General features: G+C 46.6%; 1 protein-coding gene across 1 annotated transcript; it reads left to right on the top strand.

Annotated features, from left to right (window-relative positions):
• Positions 1-1599: 1599 nt before the first annotated feature.
• Positions 1600-2678, top strand: LOC121051205. Its single transcript, XM_040513321.1, has 5 exons — positions 1600-1769; positions 1854-2027; positions 2121-2228; positions 2324-2391; positions 2557-2678. The coding sequence occupies exons 1-5, from the start codon at positions 1600-1602 to the stop codon at positions 2577-2579; spliced, it is 543 nt and encodes a 180-aa protein (XP_040369255.1). The 3' UTR covers positions 2580-2678.
• The last annotated feature ends 9023 nt before the right edge of the window (positions 2679-11701 follow it).

The following is an 11701-nucleotide window of genomic DNA, read 5'->3' as shown; positions in this document are numbered from 1 at the left end:
CATCGGATGTCGCGTAAAGGATATGCTGGATTGGAGGAAGAATTGGTAAGCATTGAACTTTAATTTTCTAGGTTTCAGCACATCTGATTTGTATATGTAAATGTAGATTGGTTTACATATTGACTTAATTAATTTCTGTAGTCTGCAACAATGGAAGAATCTTCTCTTGATCATGCAACTATATATGTGGATCAAAGCACGTGAAGATAAGAATTGTAGTTTTAAATATCCTTCAATAGAGGAGAAGGCACAAAAAATTGTAAGTTTGCACTTAATTTATCGCAGCATTTTTAATGTAACTTTACAACATCACTACCTCTATCTATCTATCCCCCACTCAAAGATAATATGTTTTAGGCTAATTTGAAGAAAAAAGAGGCTAAGGGAGAGTTAAGCACTTGTGGTGCAGTTGATGTGCTGACTTTGGCATTAGGGAATCCAGAACATGCTGGAAAAATAAGAAGAGTAGGGGCAAATGTGAAGCAAGCTACATACTTCCACCTCCCTAAACGCCGAAAGGAAAGTGTTGAAGCAACTGTGAGGTTGAGCGTTAAGAAGATAATGGAACAAGAGAGGGAGAAAATATTGGCAGAAGAACGGGCTATTTGGGAGGAGAGGCTTAGGAAGATAGAAGCAAAACTCAACGAGAAGGTTGTGGAAAATGATTGCCCCAAAGTTTCCACTGTTGACAAGCAAGTTGGTTCTAGACAAGGAAGTTGTTCAAATCTGCTAGATAAGAGTGTCAAGTGTAATGAAAACTTGATTAATAGCAATGTCAGAAAATCTTTGAATTTAGAGCATGTGGAGCATGTTCAGCATGTTGAGGGTTATGGGAAAGATGTGAATACTGTTGATGAAGTCAACTTGGAAGCAGAAGAGAAGAATGAGCAAAATGTAGAAGTACCAGTGGTTGAAGATTTGGAGATCCAAAAGGGTGAATGTTAGGTAATTCCCACAGTTTCTACATTGAAATGATTATGGTTTTTGAGGTAAATTGTGTGTTTTGTTGCTTATAAACCGAAACATATTATTAAACATTGGAAATCTTTTACCGTCTCACGTTGACATATATATTCTGCCATTTTTTAGGCACAGCCAATTGGGAAACAGTGTAAATTGGCTTTAGGTTCAATTGATAATGTTGCAGCAGTTGCAACAATTGTAGAAGTCAATGATGAGTGCAAAAGCCAGCTGATCCATGGTGTTCCGTTGGGTGAGGGGAACATGCGTGTGTCAATTCTATGCTCGGTAGTGGATTAAGCTTTGCTTCCATTCCCAATCAAAGATGAAATCTTGACTGTTCGTGATGCTATTGGGACATATGTAGCTTAGCCTAAAGACTTGATAATTTTTCCGACAGATAAGGTAACAAATGATAATCCTAATAATGCTTTTAACTTCATTTAAATGTACCTTAACTCTATTAAAGAACATGGTATTAGCAGGCCATTATTTTTACCATTTATTTTATTACATAACTAGATGGCAGCAAGGAGTACAACAATGAAGAAGAGAAAAATGGCAGAAGAAAATGATGATGATGATGAGGAAGATCTGGACATTGATTCATTGCCACCAAATATCCCTGCATCCCTAAAAATGGTATGCATGTGGGTCAAAGAAACGTTTAAAAATTGGAAGACCATTGTCTGCAGCTTTGATGAAAAGATTTTCGGACATCCGTTCAAAACTTTTGTTACTAAGAACGATGTTTATAACTTTACCACCATGAAGGAAGTATCGGGTAGCTGCGTATCCATCTATATGAGGTAATCTCCTTCTCTCGGATTTAGTTGGAATTTAAGTAGATTGTGACACTAAATGGTTTAAAATTTGCATTCTTTGATTTATAGCTACCTGCATGGTGTGTTGAAAAAATCAAAGATGGTTGATATGGACGGATTTGTTAGCCCCACAGATATTGGTGCCATTGGCTGTGGCAATCCAATCGAACGTTCCCATGCAATAGCTGATAGGATGAGAAAAGGAAAGCGTGGCCAGATTTTCTTCTTGCCATATAACTCAAGGTATGTGATATTGATACAATATGCATTCTGACATTGATTTACTACCTGCCATCTGATATTGAATGTGAATGTTGTTGTTTTCTGCTTTGCAAGTTGTCATTGGATGCTGACTGTGATAAATGTTGAAGAAGACACTGTCTACTTCATGGATCCATTAAAGAGAAGATTGATTACCGGAGAGTGGAAGAACATTGTGGACAAGTAAGTGGTTGTTTTTCTGAACAAGTAAGTTTTGTATAATGTTTTTAGCTGCATATGTTCTGATCTTTAACACAAATTTTCTGTTAATATTAAAGCGGCATCAAAATATATAATGCTCATGTCAAAAGGCAAGGTCGAAAAACAACTACCTGGAAAAACTGTGGTATGTTTTATGAAACATTATTTTATTAATTTTGAATTGTTCATCTATATATATTGAGGATTATTTCCTCTATTTATACAACTAAAGCAACTATGCAGTTCTTATGCACCGCTTTTACTGTTTTTCCTCATTCATCTCACAGGTTTCCTCTTATACTGTTTTTAGGGTATTCCGGAGTAACATACTGATAAAGACTGTGGCTATTTCATAATGAGATATATGAAGGACAGAGCAGAGGATAAGAACATAGATTTTTTCAGCAAGTTAACTAAAACTGTGTGTTTAATTATTGCTTAATGCATTAGATTGGACTATTGTCATATGGTATTGTGGATATTTCACCAACTTAAACTGGTTTGCTGGAATATTGTCATCTGATATTGCTCTATGAAAATATGCCACATGAAATTGTGGTTGCTAGATAGCTTAAGTGTTTTGGACTACTTTTCATGTTTTGATCAGTTCATATATTTTGGATAGTTTTCTCAATACTAAGTGCAACCCAATTTATTTCAGTGGGAGAGAAGAGGGAAGACAGCTGTACATACTGGGGAAGTCTCAACTAAGTTTGGCACTATTGGCTGGGTCCCATCGGTACTCTCGGGCACTATGCCATGGGCCGGGTTCACGACCCACCATGACGGGGCTCATATGGGATGCCACCCCGGGCACCCAGGGCCCGGGGCAAGGCCAGCACAGCCCATCTATTTTCACAACAAGAGGGCTAATATGGCATCAGAAGAACAACCTGTGTCCCACATCGAAGATAGGGGAGACTCCTTCCCCATGCTCGAGTATAAAGACATTAGCACAACCACCTTTACGGGTAATAACTCCTTTGTCTACTATTTACTTGATACCCATCTATTAGTTTCTCACTCAGGCATCGGAGAGGTGTAAACCGTCCAGTACGGTTTACCCCTCTAACGTTGTGTTCTTAATACAGGATTTAGGAGTTGGATCGGTACCCCAGACGGTATAGCATTCTGTGTGAGGTACCCAGAGAAAGCCACCAGAAACATTGGCGCGCCAGATAGGGGTGAATCATGAATGAGCCAGAAGTGGCAGGAGAGGGTAGAAGTGTCGCCCGGGCACTGATATTCTCTCCGGGAACTTCGTCAGCAGAGGCGCCCAGTGTTCCAGGAGAAATGCATGGTCTCGGATCCTTGGACCCGATAGTCCCGGATCAAGTGACTCCGGTATCGGTGTTAGAGTCTATGCGAGCTGAGATCGCAGCCTTGAGGGAACAATCCAGGATCGATCGAGAACAACAAAGTACCGATAGGGAAACAAACCGCCTTGCGCAACAGAGAATGCAGGATTTGGAAGATGAAAACACAACGCTGGCCCGAGCACTGGATAGGAGGCACCAACACAACGAGGCACTCACCCAGGCCTTGACTAGAGCATCCCAGTTAGCAACAGGCGTGAACGCCGCCCCAATAACAAGAGACCCCAACACCACCCTAGCACCTTCTATGGAGGGCGGTCAATGGATGATCCAGATACCGGTAGACTTATTCCCGGAAAACTTGAAGCATCTGCCACCACCACCGTTACCACAGCCAGTTCACAATATCCCACCGGTAACCGATGCAAACACGGCATTACTTGTGCAAATGAGCAACTCTTTGCATGCCCTATAGGCAAGGGTACAGGCCACAGAAAATAGAGACACCTGGAAAGCTATGACCACTTACGAGGACCGCCCGGGTCCTTTCACCCAACAGGTTAGAGGAGCCATTCGAGCGAATACATCTAAACCACTGAAGATTGACTGTACGGGAGTTGGAGACCCCTACCAGCATCTACAGGCTTTCCGATCGCAAACAAGGGCCAAGGGATATACAGATGAAGTGTGTTGTAATATGTTCCAGGAGACCTTGTCAGGGGAGGCTTTGAGTTGGTTCTACGAACTGCCAGTCGGTTCTGTAGGGAATTTTAAGGAGTTAGCTGACAAGTTTGTAGCTCGATTCATCGTACGCACTGATGGGATACACACACCAAAGGGCCTGTTAAAGGTCCAGCAGGGAGAAGATGAAACTTTGAAGTCTTTTGTAAATCGATGGCAGGCGGCTATCGCTAAGTGCCAGGACCTTAATAAGGAACTGGCTGAGCTGGCTTTCAGGAGGGGCTTAAGACGCGGAGAATTTCTCTACGAGATCAACCATAATCTTCCAGCTAACTACGACGAGCTGATGGCCACTGCCATCAGACACGCCCAGGCTGAATTCGAAACGTACGGGGACACCCCCAGACCAGAGCTAAGATTTTCCACACCGGCCTCGATGGTCAGGGATGAGCCACGAAAGAGGGAGTGGGTCCATAGTCATGAAAGGTCACCCCATACCTCTAACAAAAGAAGCAAAGAGTCCTCGTCCAGGTCTAACAGTTCCGGGACCACTCACCCTCACCGGGAGCCGAGGGTACAGCAGGCCCCGCGGACACCACCACCACCTCGGTATGAGGTGTTCACAATCCTCAACGCTTCATACGAGACTATTTGGAACGAAAACAAGGATGAAATACCGGGACCACCCCCAAGAAAGTTCCCGAAGAGTAAACTAACCCAGCAGGATACTGGAAAATTCTGCACTTATCATGAGGATGCCGGACACAATACCAATCTCTGCGTTGCTTTAAAAAATACAATCGAGTCCCTCATCCAGAGGCGCAAGCTTCAACGATACCTACCTGCTAAGGAGATAGGAGTTATAGACGTGTACGGCTAGATCTTCACGATCCACGGTGGGGGCCCGAAAGAGTTGCCTCCCCAGAGGAAGAAACGAAATTCTAGTTTCGGCCGTCCGGAAGTTTTCAACTTCCACAAGGCCCCGCAGCAAGACGGTGGCATCGGATGGACATCGGTGACATTCCTGCAGGAGGAGGAAGCTGATCTGAAGATGCCCCATGATGATCCCTTCCTAATCACGCTCCAAATGGACCATTATATGATGTCCCGGGGCCTCAGTTAGCGTATTATTTCGCGAAGCATACAAAGCTTTGAACAGAGGAAAAGCCAAGCTGTCACAAGATAATGAGCCCCTCATCAGTTTTTCAGGAGATATCGTCCAACCACTCGGATCAAATTACCTATCGATCACGGTAGGCGAAAGTCTGAACTGTTCAACCATCAAAACAGAGTTCATCATAGTGGACTGCGTCTCATCCTATAATGCTATCCTAGGTCGACTGGCACTCTGGCGTCTGAAAACCTTCATTGCAGGTCACATGCTCATGATGAAAGTGCCAACCCCGGCCGGCACTACTACGATCCGGGGTGATCAGGCCGCTGCGAGGAAATGCTATTCTTTGACTGTATCTCGCGGTAAGGGAAAGTCTGAGATGTTGCACGTAGCTACTAACCCTCTGACGGACAGGTACGAGGATCCCAGAGATGATACCGATACCGACGAGGAACGGCCCAGTGCCGTAGAAGACAATGAAGAGGTGGTGCTATCAGAGCAGTTCCCAGACAGGACTGTTAAGATTGGTACTAGGCTGTCTCCGGTTGTCAGGGAAGGGTTGATCTCGTTTCTCCGCTCCAACACATCTGCATTCGCCTGGTCATATGAGGACATGGTCGGTATACCAATGGAGATAGCTACGCACAATCTTAGTATTGTTCCTTACTCGGCACCGGTAAGACAAAAACAAAGGGCCTTCACACACGATAAGTACCGGGCTATCCAGGTTGAAGTCAAGAAGTTAATGGCCATCAACTTTGTCAGGGAAGTAACATACCCCCGGTGGTTAGCCAACGTGGTCATGGTACCAAAGAAATCTCCGGGATCATGGCGCATGTGTGTGGATTACACAAACCTCAACCGAGCGTTCCCTAAGGATAGCTTCCCGCTCCCGCGAATTGACCAATTAATCGACTCCACTGCTGGGTACCGGTTACTCAGTTTCATGGATGCGTTCAGTGGGTACAACCAAATTCGAATGAACCCGGCAGACGAGGAGCACACTGCCTTTACCACAGACAAAGGTCTCTATTGATACCAGGTCATGCCTTTTGGGTTAAAGAATGCAGGTGCCACCTATCAGCGACTTGTCAACTCCATGTTTGAGGAAGTTATCGGTACTATCATGGAGGTATACGTGGACGATATGCTGGTAATTAACTCCGGAGGATCATGTAACCGACTTATCAATCGTCTTCACCATCATATTGCGCAATGGTATGCGGCTTAACCCACAGAAGTGCATCTTCGGGGTCGAGGTGGGAAAGTTTCTCGGATACATCATTAGCCACAGGGGAATTGAGGCCAATCCGGAGAAGGCGCAGGCTATATTAGACATGGTATCCCCAACCTACCAGAACGAGGTCCAATCTCTTACAGGCAAGGTGGCCGCCCTGTCAAGATTCATCTCTAGGCTGACGGACAAGTGTACTCCTTTCTTCAAATTGCTAAAAACCCAACACGTCGAGGTAATAGCCTGGACAGCTGAGACGAGGCTGATTTTCTTGGCTTGAAGGCATACTTGTCAGAGGTACCTCTACTCTACAAACCTGTTCCAGGAGAAATGCTCTACATATATCTGGTGGCATCTTCAACAACTGTGAGCTCAGTTCTGATTAGGAAGGACTCCGATTGAGAGTACCCAGTGTACTATGCTGGAAAAGGTTACACGGGTGCAGAATCCAGGTACCCGGACATTGAAAAAGTGGCACTGGCCCTCCTGGTATCAGCCTGAAAGCTTAGACATTACTTCCAAGCACACTCAATCACCGTTTTCACTAATCACCCATTGAGGCAGGTTTTGCAGAAACCAGAGACATCGGGCAGGGTAATTAAATGGGCCATCGAGCTGGGGGAGTTTGATATCAAGTACCAGCCCCGGACAGCTATTAAGGGCCAGGCAGCAGCAGATTTTATTTCCGAGTCAATTCCCTCCCATAACCCACCCCTGGAATCACCTGAACCACTAGCCCCAGATCCACCTCCGCCAAGCACTTGGCGATTATACGTTGATGGCGCGTCCAACAAGAAAACCAGTGGAGCTGGTATATTGCTTATTAGCCCGGACGATCAAGTCTATGAGTACGCCCTCAAGTTTGCCTTCAAGGCATCCAACAATGCTGCAGAGTACGAGGCACTCATAGCAGGTCTGCAGATCGCCCGGGAACTAGGGGTGCAGCACCTTAGTATCTTCAGTGATTCTCAGTTAGTCGTAAACCAGGTCAGCGATAACTTCGAGGCAAAGGAGCCCCACATGTCCTCTTACCAGGCCTTAGCCCGGGCATTAGTTCAGAGGTTTACCTCCTACATTTTTACCCAAATACCGAGGGCAGAAAACGACAAGGCAGATGCCCTTGCTAAGCTTGCATCAACTTCTCCAAGTCCTACATATGGGGCCACTAAGGTCGAAATACTCGAAAGACCTAGCACTTCTAAAACGGTGTTAGAAATATTTGCGGTAGATCACACAGCTTCATGGATGGACCCAATTTTGAAATACATGGTCGACGGCCTAGCACCAGACAATAAGGTCGAGGCCAGAAGACTACAGTTAAGATCAGCTCAATACACGATCATGAATGGCAAATTGTATAGAAGAGGCCACTGCTTTCCCAATCTGAAGTGTGTAACACCGGAGGAAGGTCACAAAATAATGAAGGGCATACACGCTGGTGTATGCGGTAACCATGCCAGAGCCCGATCTCTTGCACATAAGACCCTAAGGGCAGGATATTTCTGGCCAACCATGTCGGCTTTGGCCCAAACAATATCCAGTGAATTGCCACAAGTGCCAAATGTATGCAAATATCCCAAGGGCACCGCCCATTGCCCTCTCCATCCTCCTTGCACCATGGCCGTTCTGTCAGTGGGGTTTGAACTTAATTGGTAAACTTCCCACAGTGGTGGGACAGTTCAAATACGCCATTGTCACTGTGGACTACCAAACAAAGTGGGTAGAAGCAGAACCTCTCATCGCCATCACCACGGAAAAGGTCAAAAACTTCCTATGGAAGAACATCTACTGCAGGTTTGGGGTCCCGGACACCATAGTCACGGACAATGGTACCCAATTTGACAATGATGAGTTGAGGGCTTACACACAGAACCTGGGCACCAAGATCCTCTATGCTTCCCCGGCTCACCCCCAAACCAACGGTCAGGTCAAAGCTGTCAACAAGATAATCAAGAAGATACTGAAAAAGAAGCTGGACGAGGCCAAGGGTCTTTGGGCTGCTAAACTCCCGGAGGTGTTGTGGGCTATCAGGACCGTGGCAACGGAGGCCACCGGAGAGACCCCTTTCTGCATGGCTTTCGGATCAGAAGCAGTACTCCCTATTGAAACACAAATCCAGAGTCCCCGGATCGAATACTTCGATGCGGGTACCAACTCAGAAGGTCTACACCTCGATGCTGATTTACTCGAGGAATGAAGGGATGTGGCACACATGCATAACTTGGCAAACAAGCAGAGGATAGCTCAGTATTACGATGCCAAGGTACAATCCCGGACACTGAAGTTGGGGGACTGGGTCATGAAGCAAGTCTACCCAGAGCCCCGGGGACTGGATCCATCCTGGACAGGCCCTTACGAGATCATTGAAGAGGTAGGCCCCGCAACCTTTTTCATCCGGGACATGAACGGGGTCGTTTCCAGGCATCCATGGAATACCCAGCGCCTACGGTACTATTACAAGTAGCTCCGGGAGCATCTTGTCCTAGCTTTTGCTTTTTGACCATACAGCTATGGCAAGCTACCCATCGGGTACTCATTCTGTATTTAACCACCATGTGGTATTTGAATGGAAAAATGAATTATTCAGACCATTTCTAGCATTTTTTTACCTACCCCGGACATTCCCGGACATAGCTATTGTCAGTTACTCTATTCCGGTAATAAGTGATGCAAGCAAATGCTTAAGGCACGAAATCCTAGACATTTTAATTCCTTTCTAATTCCCATTCAAATTCAAAAAATTTCCATTCACAAAAAGCCTGGACTACCAGGCACAGGAATTAGACAATTGTTCAAAACGGATAATTTCTACACAATTTTTTTTAACTACTGCTCGCCACCGGTACTCTGGGACCCACTGGCACCAGACTTGACCGCCGCCTCCTGATCTTTCTTCCTTTTCTCAAGAAGACCCCGCCTGAATTTGGCTTCATTTAAGTACCCGGCCGCCACCCACTCCTTGAACTTCATGATGACAGCCTTATCTTGAGCAGCAGTTAGCATAGCAATGAGCTCTTGGGAGGACTTGTACTCCTCCACGGCCTCGTGCTTCTCCACGGGAAGGCGATCCTCCAGATAGTCTGCCTTCTCCTTCCATGACGTGGCAGACTCTGCAACTTTTTTCTCAGAGTCCCGGGCACTTTTTACCTCTTCCCGCGCCTCAGAGATTTCACCCTCAAGCTCCGCGATTCGCTGCTTAGCCGCGTCCATCTCAGCAATCATTGAGTCCCGCTCCTTCTCCAGCTTGGCCTTCTCACCATGCAGATACTTCACCTGCCCGGAGAGATTGCTAACCTCCTCCTTCAGATGAGTATCTTCCTCGCTGGCATCAATCGCGTACACATTGAAGAGTGCCTGCAAACACACCGATTAAAATATATATACAATAATAATCGGTTGCAAGGGTAAAGCAAAACCATACCCGCATCATGGATTCCCGGGCGAGACGGCGATTCTCTTTGGGTGTATTGTCCTTGGCCTGCACCCGGTCGAAGTCAATGTCCTTCAGGTCACTAAGCATGGACCGAACGAACTTTTCATCAGCAACCCCGTACTCACTCAACAGTTGCTTGATAGGCTTCTTGGGGATTACATGAATGGCAGGAGACAACAAGCCAAGCGAAGGCGAATACTCTGGTCCCGGGTGATCTTTCTTCTGCCTTTTCGCACCGGATCCCTTAACATCCCGGCCGGTATACGTCACCTCCTGCTTATCACTACGGTGCTGGTGCCTATGTGATCTTTTCTTTTCACCTGGAAGCAATGCCTCATTGCTCCCAGTGGAGAGGGAAGAAATAGACACACCGACAGGTACCTTTCCCATCCCGGTATCAGCTATAGTGATGACGTCAGCAGCAGAAGGCTGCACGACTTGGGTCAGGGGAGCGTCAGGATCAGGTTCCCCATATCCCGCATCAGTGATCTCAAGCAGGGTCTCTTCAATGGACCGACCCATACCCTTCGACCCTAGGTCGACATCAATGTGAAGGGCGTCTTTTCCCTGGCCTATCAGCATATTCATCAACTGATCGTCATCCATTCTATCCTCCTCTTTGCTTTTCCGGGGTTTCCTCTTCGGCACTTTCACTGCAATCAGTTCCAAGGTTAGTCAAGGTAAAAAGGAAGAGTGACGTACAAAAATAAAAGTTTGTAAGCCTTACCGGGGAGCCATCCTAGCCCTAGCCTATAAAGTATAGAATGCCGGATGAATCTATAAGAGCTCCTCTCTTTCTCTGACCAAACAGCATATACCCGGGCTATCCTCTTCCTTTCTACCTGGGATAAACTATAGGCCTGGTCCCCGATAGCTTGGAAGGTACTGGTCAGTTGCCACTTCTTATTTTTAATTTGCCACCGCCCCCCAGCTAAAAATACTTTATTCCTCCACCTTTTGCTCATCGAGGAAGGCATGTCGGTAACTAATGGTTCGTAGTCCCTAGCGGCAAACGTCACCGTACCCGCACAGGACAGCTTCCTTGAGTACAGGACCCTGTGTACCGATCGGAATTCATTTACGGAAGGCCACCCTTGTTGGCACAAGTCCCACATGGCCATCATACTATATATTTGTCGAATGGCATTCGGGGTCAACTGCCCCGGTGACAGGTTCAGCATCTGCAACAGATACTGTAGGCACCGGGGCAGCGGTAGTGACAACCCTTGGTGGAACTGGTTCTCATGCAGCGCCACCCACCCCGGGGCAGGATTCGCGGCCATCTCTCCATCCTTGAGAGGCCTAACCTCCACCGCGTCCGGTATTCCCCACTTCAGTCGCATGGCGATGATCTCCTTCATCGTCATACTTCTCTCGGGTTCGTCACATACGGTCCCGTCCGCAAGTGTATACCTAGGCTTCGGTATGCCCTCGGGAATTGCCACCGTGACTACCGGAGCCTCCGCAGATCCACCCTCGCTCTCACCCTCGTCGGACTCCTCACTGCTCTCCGAGAACACCCCAGTCGAGGATCCGGTATTCTCTGCTAATTGATCTACTTGGGTTAAATACCGATCGATACCCACTTCAGCTTGCCTGGCAGAGGACTGGTACGACGATCCCTTATCCCCACCCCTGGTTTCTGATTCCATCCTAACTACGATACCAGGGACCTCA

The sequence above is a fragment of the Rosa chinensis genome, chromosome 2 (assembly GCF_002994745.2).
Source record: "Rosa chinensis cultivar Old Blush chromosome 2, RchiOBHm-V2, whole genome shotgun sequence".
Lineage (NCBI taxonomy): Eukaryota > Viridiplantae > Streptophyta > Magnoliopsida > Rosales > Rosaceae > Rosa > Rosa chinensis.
This window is presented reverse-complemented; position numbering and strand designations above follow the sequence as displayed.

What these genes read in the sequence shown, in the direction of transcription:
- LOC121051205 (XM_040513321.1), top strand. Translation starts at nt 1,600, where the DNA reads ATGGTATGCATGTGGGTCAAAGAAACGTTTAAAAATTGGAAGACCATT. An exon ending in TGCGTATCCATCTATATGAG is followed by an intron (nt 1,770 to 1,853) that starts GTAATCTCCTTC and finishes TTTGATTTATAG; the next exon opens with CTACCTGCATGGTGTGTTGA. An exon ending in AACTACCTGGAAAAACTGTG is followed by an intron (nt 2,392 to 2,556) that starts GTATGTTTTATG and finishes TACTGTTTTTAG; the next exon opens with GGTATTCCGGAGTAACATAC.